This window comes from Erythrolamprus reginae, chromosome 3, assembly GCF_031021105.1.
Source record: "Erythrolamprus reginae isolate rEryReg1 chromosome 3, rEryReg1.hap1, whole genome shotgun sequence".
Lineage (NCBI taxonomy): Eukaryota > Metazoa > Chordata > Lepidosauria > Squamata > Dipsadidae > Erythrolamprus > Erythrolamprus reginae.
Window position 1 is genome coordinate 6,574,757 of NC_091952.1, and position 17,835 is coordinate 6,592,591.

Consider the following 17,835-nt stretch of genomic DNA (forward strand, 5'->3'; position numbering starts at 1 on the left):
TTCTCTCCGGGCATCCTCGGCTTGACTAACCCGCTTGCCTTTTCTCTGCCTGCCCTTTCCCTCCCTTTGCTCCTTGTCCATGACAGATATCAACCTTAACTCTCCCAACAAAGGTCTCTTGTCCGATTCCATGACTGATGTGCCGGTGGACAACCCCAGTGCTGCCGCCATGGCCGCTCCGTCGAGGACCTTGCCCTACAACGGTCTCACCGAAGCCGAGGAAGAAGAACTCAGGGCCGAGCTGATGAAGGTAAAGGATCGCCTCCTATCTGGTTCTGTTTGGGTGTTTGCTCAGTTCCAGCAATCGTGTTCGATGTGGATGAGCCGGTTTGGCCTAGTGGTTAAAGTACCGGGCTAGAAACCAGGAAATGGGGAGTCTTAGGCCCGCCTTAGACTTGAAAGCCAGTCGAACGGGCCAATCACCCTGATAAGATCTAGCCATGGCTTAGGCATGCAAGCCGGCTGGGCGACTTCGAGCCAGTCACCAGGAGATGGTGAGTTTTAGTTCTGGATTAGAAACAAAATCTGGCTGGGCGATTTTGCACCAGTCACCAGGACATGGTGAGTTCTAGTTTTGGATTAGGAATGAAATCTGGCTAGGTGACTTTGGGCCAATCACAGCAGACGCTGAATTCTAGTCCTAGATTAGGTGTAAAACCGGCTGGGTGATTTTGGGCCAATCACCAGGAGACGGTGAGTTCTAGTCCTGGATAATTTAATTCAATTTCAATTCAATTTATTAGATTTGTATGCTGCCCCTCTCCGAAGACTCGGGGCGGCTCACAACAACGACAAAAACAATATTATAATGGCACAAATCTAATATTAAAAGTAATTAAAAACTCTATCATAATTAAAAAACCAAACAGCACATACATACCAAACATAAATTATAAGGAACCTGGGGGAAAGATGTCTCAAATCCCCCATGCCTGGCGGTATAGGTGGGTCTTGAGTAGTTTACGGAAGACAAGGAGGGTGGGAGCAGTTCTAATCTCAGGGGGGAATTGATTCCAGAGGGCCGGGGCCGCCACACAGAAGGCTCTTCCCCTGGGGCCCGCCAGACGACATTGTTTACTCGACGGGGCCCGGAGAAGGCCAACTCTGTGGGACCTTATCGGTCGCTGGGATTCCTGCGGTAGCAGGCGGTTCCGGAGGTACTCTGGTCCAATGCCATGTAGGGCTTTAAAGATCAGAACCAACACTTTGAATTGTGACCGGAAATTGATCGGCAGCCAATGCAGGCCACGGAGTGTTGTAGATACGTGGACGAATCTGGGAAGCCCCACGATGGCTCTCGCGGCCGCATTCTGCACGATCTGGAGTTTCTGAACACTTTTCAAAAATAGCCCCAAAGGATAAGGTGTGAATGCTGGCTGGGCAACTTTGGGCCCTCACTAGGAGACGGTGAGTTCTAGTCCTGGATAAGAGCTCCTGGTGGGGGGTGGGGTGGGGGCTGTTTATGTTCATGCTCAGAGGGGAGAGCATTACATTATTGGTGTTGGGACAGACGTGCACACAGGCCTGAGCTAAAAATGGTTCACCATCACGGGAATAGGGAATAGAATAGGATGGGATGGGATAGAATAAAATAGAATAGAATTGTTAGAAGGGACTTTGGAGATCGTCTAGTCCAACCCCCCAGCCCAAGCAGGAGATACCATTTCTGACAGATGACAGTCCAATCTCTTCTTCAAAGCCTCCAGTGACGAAACTCCCACAACTTCTGTTCCCCTGTCTGATCGCTCTCACTGTCAGAAAGTTCTTCCTTATTTCCAGGTCGAATCTCTCCTTGGTCAGCTTCCATCTGTTATTCCTTGTCAGGCCTTCAGGTGCCTTGGAAAATAGCTTGACCCCCTCCTCTCTGTGGCAGCCCCTCAAATACTGGAAGGCTGCTGTCATGTCTCCCCTGGACCTTCTCATCCCTAGATAAGCTGCTCAGAATTAAAGAAAAGTAAAACTCAAGAGTCCATTTTGAACTTCAAGAGTGAACAGACTCAAACTCAACCCGGATAAGATGGAGTGGCTGTGGGTTCTGCCTCCCAAGGACAACTCCATCTGTCTGTCCATTACCCTGGGGGGGGAAGTATTGACCTCCTCAGAGAGGGTCCTCAACTTGGGCGTCCTCCTCGATCCACAGCTCACATTAGAGAAACATCTTTCAGCTGTGGCAAGGGGGGCGTTTGCCCAGGTTCGCCTGGTGCACCAGTTGCGGCCCTATCTGGACCGGGAGTCACTGCTCACAGTCACTCATGCCCTCATCACCTCAAGGTTCAACTACTGTAACGCTCTCTACATGGGGCTACCTTTGAAAAGTGTTCGGAAACTTCAGATCGTGCAGAATGCAGCTGCGAGAGCAATCATGGGCTTTCTAAAGTATGCCCATGTCACACCAACACTCCGCAGTCTGCATTGGTTGCCGATCAGTTTCCGGTCACAATTCAAAGTGTTGGTTATGACCTATAAAGCCCTTCATGGCATCGGACCAGAATATCTCCGGGATTGCCTTCTGCCGCACAAATCCCAGCGACCGGTTAGGTCCCACAGAGTTGGCCTTCTCCGGGTCCCGTCGACTAAACAATGCCATCGGGCAGCACCCAGGGGAAGAGCCTTCTCTGTGGTGGCTCCGACCCTCTGGAACCAGCTCCCCTCAGAGATTAGGATTGCCCCCACCCTCCTTACTTTTCGGAAACTCCTTAAAACCCACCTCTGCCGTCAGGAATGGGGGAATTGAAACATCTCCCCCTTGCCCATGCAGTTTTTGTGTATGATTCGATTGTGTGCTTGTTTTTTATATATTGGGGTTCTTTTGGATTTTTTAACTTAAAACTATAATTTAGATTGCGAAATATTAGATTTGTTACTATATACAGTATTGTTTACCATTGTTGTGAGCCGCCCCGAGTCTACAGAGAGGGGCGGCATATAAATCCAATAAATCTAATCTAATCTAATCTGATCTAACTTTATTAAATTAGAAGTGAATGCATCGAAAGCAAAGCAAGGAAAAAGTAACCCCAATTTCCCCCCCCACCTTGGCAAGACAACTAATCCCCATTGTCCATCTTCGTCAGGTACACCATCGCGTCATGCTTTTGGGATGCCCGCCAAAATTACTCTGTTGCTGAAGTCGTATTTTTTGCAGTCAAGTTTGGAGCGGTTGACATTTAGTTTAAATCGATTTTGTGCTCGTGTGTTGTTGCGGTTTAAGGTGAAGTAGTCGTCCCTGCCTAATTTTTCCTTTTCCCCCCCGTCCCAATATGTAGGTGGAAGAGGAGATTGGCACTTTGCGCCAGGTCTTGGCGGCCAAGGAGAGACACTGCGGAGAGCTGAAAAGGAAGCTGGGCTTGACCCCCTTGGATGACCTCAAGCAAAACATCTCCAAGAGTTGGCACGATGTCCAGGTTTCTAACGCGTAAGTGTTCCCCTTGTTGTGAAATTTGTCTGTTGTTGCGCAGCACAGTTAGGAGATAAAACACCGAAGGCATAACCTTGCAGGCTCAGTCAAAAAAGGAGAAGGCACAGGTAGTCCTCGACTTACGACCAGTGGCTTAGCAGCCGTCCAAAGTTGCAACAGACCTCCCTAAAGGTAACCTCCGAGTTATGACCGCAACTGTTCTGTCGGGCTCTCTGGCAGACACCTCCCAAAAATTCACAGGTACAAATTTCAGACACACACACATTTGAAAATTCAAAACAATGTTCTTTATAATGAAAATTCACTTAACCTAAGCCCTCTTTTGGTATAGCAAAGAGCACTGGTCTCCAAACAAACTGGTAATTTGTACAAGTCCCTTATCAGTTCTGAGATACTTAGCTTGCAGCTGTGAGGCAATTCACAGTCCTTCTTCTTTCACAAAGTGAAACACACTTTGCTCTGGGTTAGTTTCAAAGCGGGGAAAAATCAGCACACAAAAGGTCAAAGTCAGCAAATCAGTCACGAAACACAACGATCAGATAATCCTCCACAATGGCCAAACCCACAGGCTGCTCTTTATAGCAGCCTCACTAATGACCACAGCCCCACCCAACCACAGGTGGCCTCATTTTCTTTGATAATAATCTCTCAGTTGTTGTTGCCTATGCATCGCTCTCTGCATGCGTGGCTGTATCATTAACTCTTGTTCTGAATCCAAGGAGGAGCTAGATAATTGATCTCCTTCTGAGCTGTCGGCCACACTCTCCTCCTCCCTGTCACTCATGTCTTCTTGGCCAGAGGAGCCTTCATCAGCAGATTCCACGGGGGGGGGGGGGCAAAACAGGCCTGCAGCATGTGGATGTCTCCCCCACATCCACAGTCCTTGGGGCAGGAGCTGGGCCAGAACTAACCACAACAGCAACTAAGCCCAAAATTTCTCGCCAAGCGAAACATTTGTTAAGTCGTTCCCCCCCCCCCCCCAATTTTAACCACCTTTCCCAACATGGTTGTGAAGCGAATTTGCCACATTTGTTTAAATTATTTGCATGGTCGTTAAGTGAAGCTGACTTCCCCGTGGATTTTGCTTGTCAGAAAATCGCATGACCCCGGGAGACGTCGACTGTCATATATGTGAATCGGTTGCCAAGCATCTGAATTTTGATTGTGTGACCGTGGGGGAGCTGCAACGGTGTGTGAAAAGGGGTCAGAAGTCACGTTTTTCAATGCCGTTGGAACCTTGAATGGTCACTACATGGTCGTCAGTTGAGTACCTCTACCTAAGAAGGCCTCTACTTACGAACTTTTCTAGATAAGAACCAGGTGTTCAGGATTTTTTTTGCCTCTTGTTAAGAACCATTTTCTACTCAAGAACCCAAGCCCAGGAAACTTTCCCAGGAAATTTGAGAGTGGCACGAAAGCCCGGCCAGTTTCCTGCCATTCCCCCTTTAATCCCAGACATCTCGGGCTTTTCTGGGCTGCCAGAGGAGCCTTTTGGTGGCACTGAAGGAAACTTTGGCAGTCCAGAGCGAACAAAGCATTTTCCTTTCTCTGGACGCTTGGAGAGAGAATAAGCCACTTTGCTGTGGTGACTCCCTCGTGCTGCCTCCCATACACCCGGCACGAGGTTGCGTCCTGGAGCGCCTGGGTGCAGAAAGGCAAAAGGGGGCACTTCGCCCCGGCCAGATCAACTCAGCTTCAGCCAAACTGAGGAGTCACCACAGTGAAGGAAAGGCACCGCTACAAAGCGAGCGAGCGAGAGGAGAGGGAAGCCCTTCAGCATGGGAAGGAAGAGGAAGCAGGTAGAAGCAGCAGCAGCCGCCTTTCGGTCAAAGGAGCAGGAGGTTCCCCCTCTCACCCGCCTGGGTTTCTCTCTCTGGCGCAGTGTATGGGAGGCAGCTTCGCGCAGGGTGTATTGGAGGCGCATGCTCCTCGCCGCCTCAGAGTCCCTTTTTTTTTTTTAAAGCCTTAAAGTTTTGGATATTTTTGATTCCCTTCGCCTCCCCTTCTTCCTTCGGCAGTGACTGTCCTCCTCCTCTTCTTCCTCCTCCTCCTCCTCCCACCCAAATTCCAAGCTTTTATTTCTTTCCTAATGGGATTGCACGCATTTTATATATATTTATACACCTATCAGATACAAATACAGTGGTACCTCTACCTAAGGACGCCTCTACTTACGAACTTTTCAATATAAGAACCGGGTGTTCAAGATTTTTTTTGCCTCTTCTCAAGAACCATTTTTCACTTACAAATCCGAGCCTCCGAAACTGTAACTGGAAAAGGCAGAGAGAAGCCTCCGTGGGGCCTCTCTAGGAATCTCCTGGGAGGAAACAGGGCCGAAAAAGGCGGGGAGACACCTCTGTGGGCCTCTCTAGGAATCTCCTGGGAGGAAACAGGGCCTCCAACCTCCCTGTGGTTTCCCCAATCACACACATTATTTGATTTTACATTGATTCCTATGGGAAAATTGCTTCTACTTACAAACGTTTCTACTTAAGAACCTGGTCAAGGAACGAATTAAGTCCTTAAGTAGAGGAACCACTGTACTTAACAACTCAAATTTGAAATTACAGCAGTTGGAAACACACACACACCAGTGTTCATGTGACCAAACCTCAGGCACTCAGCGACCAGGCCACTGTTGCATCAGTTAGCAGCATCCCGTAGTTGCACGATCTCGTTTTATGACGGTTTCACCAATCAACGGCATTTACAGGGGAATTACATCCATAATAAATTGTTGGTTTGCATGACAACCTCAGTGTTTACTTTACTACCACCCCCAAAAAAGGTTTTAGACTGGACTCATTATATGACCATGATGGGCAGGCTGTGTTACGGTCATAAGTTGGGGACTGCCTGTACTTTCCTTCCACTTGGCTCATGTCATATCTGTGAAGCCCTCTGCCTCTGCTGTCATAGGGGCATGCAGGGCCTTGCCCAGCGTGGCTCCTTCCAGGGACCTTAGAGCCACTTGGCATCCTGGGAGTTGTAGCCCTAGGAGAGGGATGGCTGATCTTTTTCTCGTGTATTGAAAACATACGTGCCGACACTCATAATACAATGCACCTCCCTGCGCATGCGCACACGAGTCCCCCGCTCCACCCCGCATATGCACATGGGACCTCTCCCGCCTCTTGTTTTCGGCTTCGCAGGCCTCCTGGAACCAACAATTGACCAGGGGGGGGGGGGGTGTGTGACACGCCCCCATGCTCCCCTGCCCTGCGCATGCCTGCATCCCCCTGTATGCGTTGCTGTTGTGAGCCGCCCCAAGTTCTCAGAGAGTAGGGTGGGAGCAGTACGGACATCAGGGAGGGGGGAGTTGATTCCATAGAACCGGGGCAGCCACAGAGAAGGCCCTCCCCCTTTGGTCCTGCCAAATTGCATTGCTTAGGCCAGTGTTTCCCAACCTTGGCAACTTGAAGATATTTGGACTTCAATTCCCAGAATTCCCCAGCCAATGCTGGCTGGGGAATTCTGGGAGTTGAAGTCCAAATATCTTCAAGTTGCCAAGGTTGGGAAACACTGGCTTTGGCGATGGGACCTGGAGGAAGCCAACCCTGTGTGATCTTATAGGTCTTTGGGAGGTAGGTGGCAAGGGACGGTCCAGTAGATAGTCTGGTCCTGAGCCATATATGGCTTTATAGGTGATAACCAACACCTTCAATTGTGCCCGGAGTCTAATAGGAAGCCAGTGCAGCTCGCGGAACAAAGGTGTTATATGGTTGTACAAGGTACACCCGTGAGAGCTCGTGCAGCTGCATTCTGGGCAATTTAGAGTCTCCGAACAGTCTTCCCCCATCCCAGCTCAGTTTGAGGAAAGAGCCCCCCCCCCCAAAGTTCTGAACACTAGAACTGTCTTACCATCAATATACCCAGGAAAAGCATCAGCCAAATTGCTTGAACACTACCCTTACGATGCTGTTTAGGAAGATCCCTTCCCACCCCGTCATTCTATTATTGCGTTGATCTGGTGGTACCCCCTCCATCGAACAATCCCTCAGTGCCCACCTCCAGGTTGAGAGTCTCCAGCCTCAGGGCAATGAGGGGAGAAGCCACCACCTGGTTAAGAACATAAGAACAACAAGAAGAGCCCTGCTGAATCGGGCCAAAGCCCATCGAGTCCAGCATTCTGGCCCACCAATTGTCCATGGGGATTTTGAGCAGAAAGAGAAGGCAAAACCCTCCCTTTCCCTTGACCCCCAACAAATGGGACCCAAGGGAACCCTGTCCTCCTCAACCAACATAGAGGCGGCACTTGGACATCCGTTTCAATAACCACCGATACACTTGGCATCCATGAAACCTGTCTAATCCTGCCTTGAAGCTCTTCAGGCTGACAGCTGTCACGACCTCTTCTGGAAGGGAGTTCCATAAACCAAGGACCCTCTGGGGGAAGAAATATTTCCCTTGATTTGTCCTCACTTTCTTACCTATGAGCTTTAGGGAGGGCCCCCTCGTCCTAGTATTGTGCGATAGAGAAAAGAGTTTTTCTCCATCCACCTTTTCTATCCCATGCAGGATTTTATACACTTTGATCAAGTCACCCCTTAAATGCCGTCTTTCAAGGCTGAAGAGACCAAGGCGTTGCAACCTGGTATCATAAGGGAGGGGCTCTCTGGTTACAGGAAGATATTCCCTAGATTTGATGTAGAAGTGGGGTGGGTGGGAGAGGACTTGGAGATGTTGGCTTGGCAAGAGGGAATTTAACAACCGAGTGCTCAAAAACAGCTTGTGGGCGTTCCATCCCTGGAGGTTTTCAATGAAAGATTGGATCACCGTTTGTCCAGGATGATAATAAGGTCTCCTGCCATAGACAGGGGTTTGGGCTAGACTAGAAGACCTCGTGAGGTCCCTTCTAGCTAAGCTGGCTGAGGAATTCTGGGAGCGGAAGTCCACAAGTCTTAAAAATTCCCCGGTTTCGAGTGCCCCGTTCCAGATATGAAGGGGGGCGGGAGTCCTATTCCCTCCTCATAGGTGGCCTTGAGTAAATTGTATGAACAAATGGAAGGAGGTGTTTTCTTAATCTGTTGTATTTATAGATATGTTTCGGCCAGCAATACACTGGAGGACTGGAATGAGAAATTAACCCAATCCGAAGCGTGAGTCTCTTAACCTTCTGCATAAAACACGCACACCTTCTCTCTAAGAGCACCCCTAACTTTTCCTTCCTTCCTTGGGCTAATACCTCTTCCGCTTGGTCCCTTTGCTGTAAATGCTTCCTGGGTGCTGTGTAATCATAAGGCAAAATTGGGGGAAAGGGTCAAGAAACGGGACTTTTCTTGGACTTTTGGGCTGTTTGGCTGACATTTTTCCTGGGGAGTGTTCTGTCGGGCTCTCTGGTAGACTCCCAAAAATTCACAGGTACAAATTTCAGACACACACACGTTTGAAAATTCAAAACAATGTTCTTTATAATGAAAATTCACTTCAACCAAGCCCTCTTTTGGTATAGCAAAGAGCACTCGTCTCCAAACAAACTGGTAATTTGTACAAGTCCCTTATCAGTTCTGTGATACTTATCTTGCAGCTGTGAGGCAATTCACAGTCCTTCTTTCACAAAGTGAAACACACTTTGCCCTGGTTTAGTTTCAAAGCGGGGAAAAATCAGCACACAAAAGGTCAAAGTCAGTAAAGTAGTCACGAAACACAAGGATCAGATAATCCTCCACAATGGCCAAACCCACAGGCTGCTATTTATAGCAGCCTCACTAATTACCCAGCCCCACCCAACCACAGATGGCCTCATTTCTTTGATAATAATCTCTCAGTTGTTGCTGCCTATGCATCACTCTCTGCATGCGTGGCTGTATCATTAACTCTTGTTCTGAATCCAAGGAGGAGCTAGATAATTGATCTCCTTCTGAGCTGTCTGCCACACTCTCCTCCTCACTGTCACTCATGTCTTCTTGGTCAGAGGAGCCTTCATCAGCAGATTCCACCAGGGGCAAAACAGGCCTGCTGCATGTGGATGTCTCCCCCACATCCACAGTCCTTGGGGCAGGAGCAGGGCCAGAGCTAATCACAACAGGGAGATTGATAGTAAGGCAGCATTGATTACTAGCCCTGATGATGTTACCTAGTTGGGTCATAAAACGTCTGCAGGGAAGAAACCAAGCTCAGAGGACACCATGGGCTCTACAATTTCCCTCTTCCTCCTCCTTCTCTCCACAAACCCCAATCCCTTCTAGCACTGATTATGTTACCTAGTTGGGTCATGAAAGGTCTTCAGGGAAACAACCAAGCTCAGATAAACTCCCTAAATTGCTGGCATGTTTCCCCTTCACATTGGGTAGACTAGGCCGAAGCAACTTTAACAATTGTCCACAGACAGGAGGCAGCATACAAATCCAAATAATAAATAAATTAATAAATTAAGAGAAGGATTTAGGGGGTAGTGATTTCTGACAGTCTCCAAATGGGTGAACAGTGCAGTCAGGCGGTAAGGAAAGCAAGTAGGATGCTTGGCTGCATAGCTAGAGGTATAACAAGCAGGAAGAGGGAGATTGTGATCCCCTTATATAGAGCGCTGGTGAGACCCCATTGGGAATACTGTGTTCAGTTCTGGAGACCTCACCTACAAAAAGATATGGATAAAATTGAACTGGTCCAAAGACGGGCTACAAGAATGGTGGAAGGTCTTAAGCATAAAACATATCAGGAAAGACTTCATGGACTCCATCTGTATAGTCTGGAGGACAGAAGGGAAAGGGGGTACATGATCGAAACATTTAAATATGTCAAAGGTTAAATAAGGTTCAGGAGGGAAGTGTTTTTAATAGGAAAGTGAACACAAGAACAAGGGGGCACAATCTGAAGTTAGTTGGGGGAAAGATCAAAAGCAACATGAGAAAATATTATTTTACTGAAAGAGTAGTAGATCCTTGGAACAAACTTCCAGCAGATGTGGTTGGTAAATCCACAGTCACTGAATTTAAACATGCCTGGGATAAAAATATATCCATCCTAAGATAAAAATACAGGAAATAGTATAAGGGCAAATTAGATAGACCATAAGGTCTTTTTCTGCGGTCAATCTTCTATGTTCCTATTATGCTACTAACTTAACTGCAGTAATTCACTTAGCAACTCTGTCACAAAATGGGGCAAAATATTTCACAATTTGAGGCTCAATTGAGATTGTCGGTCAAGGGCTACCTTTATTCTGTAGTATCGGAAATAACGTTCTGTTTTTGGGTCTATGAAGTCCGATTTCTGTAAATCAGTGTTCCTCAATCTTGGCCTGTCAAAGGTGGGTGGGCTTCAAACCCCAGGATTCCCTAGCCAGCTGCCTGGGAGTTGAAGTCCACCCATCCTCAAATGGCCAAAGTTGAGAAACCCTGCTAAAAATGAATGGTGTTCCCCGAGATTGCTGCCTTCAGGCAGGAGACAAAAATTGACATGATCGAAACATTTAAATATGTTAAAGGGTTAAATAAGGTCCAGGAGGGAAGTGTTTTTAATAGGAAAGTGAACACAAGAACAAGGGGACACAATCTGAAATTAGTTGGGGGAAAGATCAAAAGCAACGTGAGAAAATATTATTTTACTGAAAGAGTAGTAGATGCTTGGAACAAACTTCCCGCAGACGTGGTTGGTAAATCCACAGTGACTGAGTTTAAACATGCCTGGGATAAACATATATCCATCCTAAGATAAAATACAGGAAAAGTATAAGGGCAGACTAGATGGACCATGAGGTCTTTTTCTGCCGTCAGACTTCTATGTTTCTATGTTTCTAAATACCGAGCGTATTGGAAATTCTACCATCTCCGTTTTTCTTTGCAGCTCAGTTTTGTGCTGACAAAGGATTGCGGATGTGGACAACTTCCTCCATTTATTTTGAAATTTTGCGATCAGAGGGGAAAAGAGTAGAGCCAAGATTACAACCTTGGTAGCTTCCAATTGTTGGAGCAATCTCAAAACGGGCAGTTCAGGCTTTTAAAAGATTCCCCCCCCCCCTGGATTAACATCAATATAGACTTTAAAAAACACACAAAAAAAGTTGAACTTTGAATTCTGTTCATGCATTAAACCAGGGCTCCCCAAGCTTGGCAACTTTTAAGATTTGTGAGTTTCTGGGAGTTGAAGTCCACAAATCCTAAAGGTCTGGAGACTCTCTGGATTTGCATGCAAAATAAAGACGGTTCTGTCATTAGAATTGGGGTGATCTATAGGCCTCCAGGGCAATCTGAGGAATATGACAACAAGATGGGGGTTGAAATTACCCAAATGGCAGTAAAGGGAAATATTGTGGTTATGGGTGATTTCAACATGCCTGATGTTGACTGGAATATCCCCAGTGCCCTTACATTCAAAAGTAAGAATATAGTAGAGACCTTTACAGGAGCAGCTCTGGCACAGCTGGTTAAGACACTGACTAGAGAGGAGAATATTCTAGATTTAGTTTTTACGAATGGGAATTGGGTTTCCGAGGTCAAGGTGGGAGAAAATTTAGGTTGCAGTGACCATCTATGTTTGTGGTTTGATGTAAAAACTGATTGTGAGCAATCCTATACTGCAACCAAAGTATTGGATTTCAGAAAAACAAATTTTAATGCAATGGGGGAATATTTAAATAACGAATTAAAGGGGAGGAATAAATTGGCAGGAGCGAGCACCCAGTGGACTGTATTAAAAAAGGCCATCTTAAAAGCCACAGGACTGTATGTAAGGCAAATAACTAAAGGTAAAAGGAAGAAGAAACCGCTATGGTTTAGCAATGATGTAAGGGCTATAGTCAATGAAAAAAAGGCTGCCTATAGGAGGTATAAAGAGTCTGGAAGTATAGCTGATAGAGAGGTGTATAAAATGAGACAGAAGGAGGCGAAACAGATAATACATGCTGCTAAAGCCTCAAAAGAGGAAGAAATTGCCAAATCTGTAAAGAAGGGGGATAAAACCTTCTTCAGATATATTAGTGATAGGAAGAAGAAAAACTGCAGCATCACGAAGCTTAGTACCGGGAATAATACATGCATTGATGGGAATAAGGAGATCACTGACCATTTCAATAGCTACTTCTGTTCAGTTTTCTCGAAAGACACCTTACAAAATAATACTATAGATGGATATAGCATTGCTTCCAGCTGTACGGATTCAGCTCCAGTGATCTTAGAAGCCGATGTCTTAGAAGAACTTGAACGATTAAAGATAAATAAGGCAATGGGTCCAGATGGCATCCACCCCAGAGTTCTTAAAGAACTCAGATCTGTCATTGCTACCCCCCTGACTGATTTGTTTAACCAATCCCTGTTAACAGGAGATGTCCCTGAGGATTGGAGAATGGCCAGTGTTGTGCCTATCCACAAGAAGGGCAGTAGAGAAGAAGCTGGTAACTACAGGCCAGTTAGCTTGACATCAGTTATAGTTAAAATGATGCTCTACTCAAAAAGAGGATAAATCAGCACCTAAAAAACAATAACTTATTGGACCCAAATCAGCATGGCTTTATTGAAGGCAAATCATGTCAGACTAATCTCATTGATTTCTTTGACTATGTCACAAAGGTGTTGGATCAAGGTGGTGCCGTGGATATTGCCTATCTGGACTTCAGCAAAGCCTTTGATACGGTTCCACATAAAGAGCTGATAGATAAATTAGTGAAGATTGGACTTAATCCCTGGATAGTTCAGTGGATTTCAAGCTGGCTGAAGCGTAGACATCAGAGAGTTATTGTTAATGGCGAGTATTCTGAGCAGAGACACGTTACAAGCGGTGTGCCACAAGGGTCTGTTCTGGGTCCTATTCTTTTTAATATGTTTGTGAGTGACATAGGGGAAGGTTTGGTAGGGAAGGTTTGCCTATTTGCCGATGACTCTAGTGTGCAATAGGGTTGATATTCCTGGAGGGGTCTGTAATATGGTAAATGATTTAGCTTTACTAGATAAATGGTCAAAGCAATGGAAACTGCAGTTTAATGTTTCCAAATGTAAAATAATGCACTTGGGGAAAAGGAATCCTCAATCTGAGTATTGCATTGGCAGTTCTGTGTTAGCAAAAACTTCAGAAGGGAAGAATTTAGGGGTAGTGATTTCTGACAGTCTCAAAATGGGTGAGCAGTGTGGTCGGGCAGTAGGAAAAGCAAGTAGGATGCTTGGCTGCATAGCTAGAGGTATAACAAGCAGGAAGAGGGAGATTGTGATCCCCTTATATAGAGCGCTGGTGAGACCACATTTGGAGTAGTGTGTTCAGTTCTGGAGACCTCACCTACAAAAAGATATTGACAAAATTGAACGGGTCCAAAGACGGGCTACAAGAATGGTGGAAGGTCTTAAGCATAAAACGTATCAGGAAAGACTTAATGAACTCAATCTGTATAGTCTGGAGGACAGAAGGAAAAAGGGGGACATGATCGAAACATTTAAATATGTTAAAGGGTTAAATAAGGTTCGGGAGGGAAATGTTTTTAATAGGAAAGTGAACACAAGAACAAGGGGACACAATCTGAAGTTAGTTGGGGGAAAGATCAAAAGCAACGTGAGGAAATATTATTTCACTGAAAGAGTAGTAGATCCTTGGAACAAACTTCCCGCAGACATGGTTGGTAAATCCACAGTAACTGAATTTAAACATGCCTGGGATAAACATATATCCATTGTAAGATAAAATACAGGAAATAGTATAAGGGCAGACTAGATGGACCATGAGGTCTTTTTCTGCCGTCAGTCTTCTATGTTTCTATGTTTCTATGCCAAGCTTGGAGAGCCCCGCATTAAATATTCTAGAATAGAGAAGAGATAGAATAGAATAGAGTTGAATAGAGTTGAATAGAATAGAGTAGCATAGAATAGAATAGAGTTGAATAGAATAGAATAGAGTTGAATAGAATAGAATAGAATAGAGTTGAATAGAATAAAGCAGCATAATATGGAATAGAATAATAGAACAGAATAATAAAATAGAATAGAATTCTTTACTGTCCAAGTGTGATTGGACATACAAGGAATTTGTCGTTCATGTATATGCTCTCAATGTATTTAAAAGAAAATACACATTTGAGTTTTGGAAATTTCCTGAAATCAGGAATGTCTGCCTTGTTTTTGATTGATGCTGCGAAGGAAGAGTGTGGAGTCTTGATAGCAGTCGTCCAATATTTGAGGGGACTGTAACAGAGAAGAGGGGGTGAGGTCAAGCTATTTCCCCAAAGCCCCTGAAGGCAGGACAAGAAGCAACAGATGGAAACTCATCCAGAAGAGAAGCAACCTAGAACTAAGGAGAACGTTCCTGACAGTGAGAACAATTAATCAGCAGAACAACTTGTCTCCAGAGGTTGTAAATACTCCAACACTGGAGGTTTTTAAGAAGAGATTGGCCAACTATCTATCTGGTAGTCTGCTTGAGCAGGGAGTTGGACTAGAACATGGGTTGGCAAAGTTGGCTCTTCTATGATATGTGGACTTCAACTCCCAGAATTCCTGAGCCAATCATAGATAGTGTGGCAAGCAGTTAATTCATCACCAGCTTCTGCACCGGCTTGACACATGGGGGAAAAGGGAGACCATCTAGAAGTGGATTGGATTTTTGCAACTTGGATCATCATCATCATCTTTTAATGACCCCACATCCCTTTGTAGGGTGAAGTCTGGGCAACTGGAGCTAGTAGAGTGTTTTAATGGCCAGATGCCCTTCCTGTCGCCAATGTGTTATTTTTTTTAGCAGATATATTTTTCAGTATGCCCAGAGAGAGATAAAATATCTTCCTCTACCCAGGATTGAACTCACGTTACCGTATTTTTCAGTGTATAAGACACATCTTTTTCCTCCCTAAAAATAGGCTGATAATTAGAGTGAGACTTATACTCTGAATATAGCTGCCCCCCAACCCTATCTAGGTGCTAACGATCTTCCCAGCTCTTACCTTGCAGGCTCTTTCATTGCTTCTCTCTGCGAAGAATGTTTTCCAAGCCCTAAGTCTTTACAGAGTTTTTTTCAAGGTAAGAGCTGAGAAGATCGTTAGCAGCCAGTTAGGGCTGGGGGGGGGAGAGCCGGGGTGGCGCAGCAGGTAGAGTGCTGTACTGCAGGCCACTGAAGCTGACTTGTAGATCTGAAGGTCAGCGGTTCAAATCTCATCACCGGCTCAAGGTGGACTCAGCCTTCCATCCTTCCGAGGTGGGTAAAATGAGGACCCAGATTGTGGGGGCAATAGGCTGGCTCTGTTAAAAAGTGCTATTGCTAACATGTTGCAAGCCGCCCTGAGTCTATGGAGAAGGGCGGAATAAAAATCAAATAAGTAAGTAAGTAAATAAGTAAGTAAGTAAGTAAGTAAGCAAGCAAGCTACATTCAGAGTATAAGACGCACCCTAATTATCAACCTCTTTTAGGGAGGAAAAAGGGGCGTCTTATACACCGAAAAATACGGTGCTTAATAACAGCCTCCTTGCTTCACAAGGGAAATTTTGATCTCGTGGTCCTGTTTTTAAACTTTTTTAAATATTTTAAATTTATTTGGATTTATTACGATTTGTTGTATCTTGCTGTGAGGCACCCCGAGTCCGCGGAGAGGGGCGGCATACAAACCTAAATAATAAATAAATAAATAAATAAATAAATAAATAAATAAATAAATAAATAAATAAAGTGAGAACTGCCTGTATCTTGAGCATCTTTCAAAATCCTGCCAAAATGAGGTGTGTTTTCAGAAAATGCTGGCTGGGGAATTCTGGGAGTTGAAGTCCAAATATCTTCCAAGTTCCCAAGGTTGGGAAACCCTGGTGTAGGGTCATGATGGCGAATCTATGGCATGGGTGCCACAGGTGGCACGCGGAACCATATCTGCTGGCACGGAAGCCATTGCCTTAGCTCAGCTCCAATGGGCATGTGTGTGCCGGCCAGCTGATTTTTGGCTCACACAGAGGCTCTGGGAGGGCGTTTTGGCTTCCAGAGAGCCTCCAGAGGGATGGGGGAGGGCTTTTTTTACCTTCCCTGGCTCCAGGGAAGCCTTGGGAGCCTGGGGAGGGTGAAACATGGGCGTACTGGGTCCACCTGAAGTTGGGAAGCAGGCCGTTTCCGGCCTCCAGGGTGGCATGGAAAGCTGTTTATGCCCTCCCCAGGCATTGAATTATGGCTGTGGGCACTTGCCCATGCACGAGAGTATGTTCACAGGTGTGTTTTCAGAAGTGACCCATCCTTGCTTAAACCTGTTTGTTAGCCTGATTCAACCTCGGCAGCAGTTGCCAAGCTTTGCAAACCCTCCTGAGCGCACACAGAACAGGCGCACGCCTCTGCCTTTCCCACCCACACTTGTTGTTGAAGCTCCAGCTGTGTCCTCTTTTGCTCCTTAGAGACCATTCCCAATTAACGACCGCCTCCCTTCCCAATGTCTTGTTTTTCTCCAGCTATAAGAAGACCCAGGAAACGCTGTATCAGGCCGGGCAGAAGACCTCGGCTGCACTGTCCAACATGGGTTCGGCAATCAGCCGGAAGTTTGGAGATATGAGGTGAGGGGTTGAAGGGTTATTTTTTTCCTTTCCTTTTGACTACCGTATTTGCCGGAGTATAAGACGCACCTTAGTTTTTGGGGAGAAAAATGGGGAGGAAAAATCTGCCTACCAGGTAATTCATCTGGCTAGTGTCCTTAGTCTGGTTCAGCATTATTTTATCCCCTGGTTAGGGCTGAAAAAAACCTTATTTGGGGGGAGTAGCAATGAAAATAAGCCTGCAAAGACTTAGGGCTGGAAAAAAAAAACTTGGGTGGGAGTAGCAATAAAAAAATTCTGCAAAATTGGGAAGATCGTTAGGGCTGGGCGGAAAAAAAGGTTTGAAAAAGCTACATGCAGAGTATAAGTTACAGTGTTCCCTCGCTTTTCGCGGGGGATGCGTTCTGAGACCGCCCGCGAAAGTCGAATTTCCGCGAAGTAGAGATGCGGAAGTAAATACACTATTTTTGGCTATGAACACTATCCCAAGCCTTCCCTTAACACTTTAAACCCCTAAATTGCAATTTCCCATTCCCTTAGCAACCATTCAGATTATTACTCACCATGTTTATTTATTAAAGTTTATTAAAAAAAATATTTATTAAAGGCAGACGAAAGTTTGGCGATGACATATGACGTCATCGGGTGGGAAAAATCGTGGTATAGGGGAAAAACCCGCAAAGTATTTTTTAATTAATATTTTTGAAAAACCGTGGTATAGACTTTCCACGAAGTTCGAACCCGCGAAAATTGAGGGAACACTGTACACCCAAATTTTCAGCCTCTTTTTTTGGGACGGAGTGCGTTTTATACTCCGCAAAATACGGTAATCACTTATTTATTTAATCACACGGTTATTGTCATTCTGCTTCTTAAGTATGACAGTTACCTGTCGGTTAAGGATGCCAAGGCGTTAAAACTTAAATTATAACGGTTTCTAAGGGTTACAATTAAGTTATGCTTGACATTGTCACAAGCATTTTTGATCTAAACTTCTGATTT

At 45.6% G+C, this 17,835-nt stretch overlaps 1 protein-coding gene across 3 annotated transcripts in view; it reads left to right on the top strand.

The window, feature by feature from the left end:
* Positions 1–17,835, top strand: part of TPD52L2 (TPD52 like 2) — a 49,722-nt gene that overhangs the window by 12,393 nt on the left and 19,494 nt on the right. The window contains exons 2-5 of one of the 3 annotated variants that reach the window (XM_070744436.1): positions 87–250; positions 3,267–3,415; positions 8,458–8,517; positions 16,753–16,854. In XM_070744436.1, the coding sequence (XP_070600537.1) occupies positions 87–250; positions 3,267–3,415; positions 8,458–8,517; positions 16,753–16,854 (475 nt within the window). The remainder of the gene's footprint in view (positions 1–86; positions 251–3,266; positions 3,416–8,457; positions 8,518–16,752; positions 16,855–17,835) is intronic. The other 2 variants (XM_070744437.1, XM_070744438.1) reach the window with 2 other exon arrangements.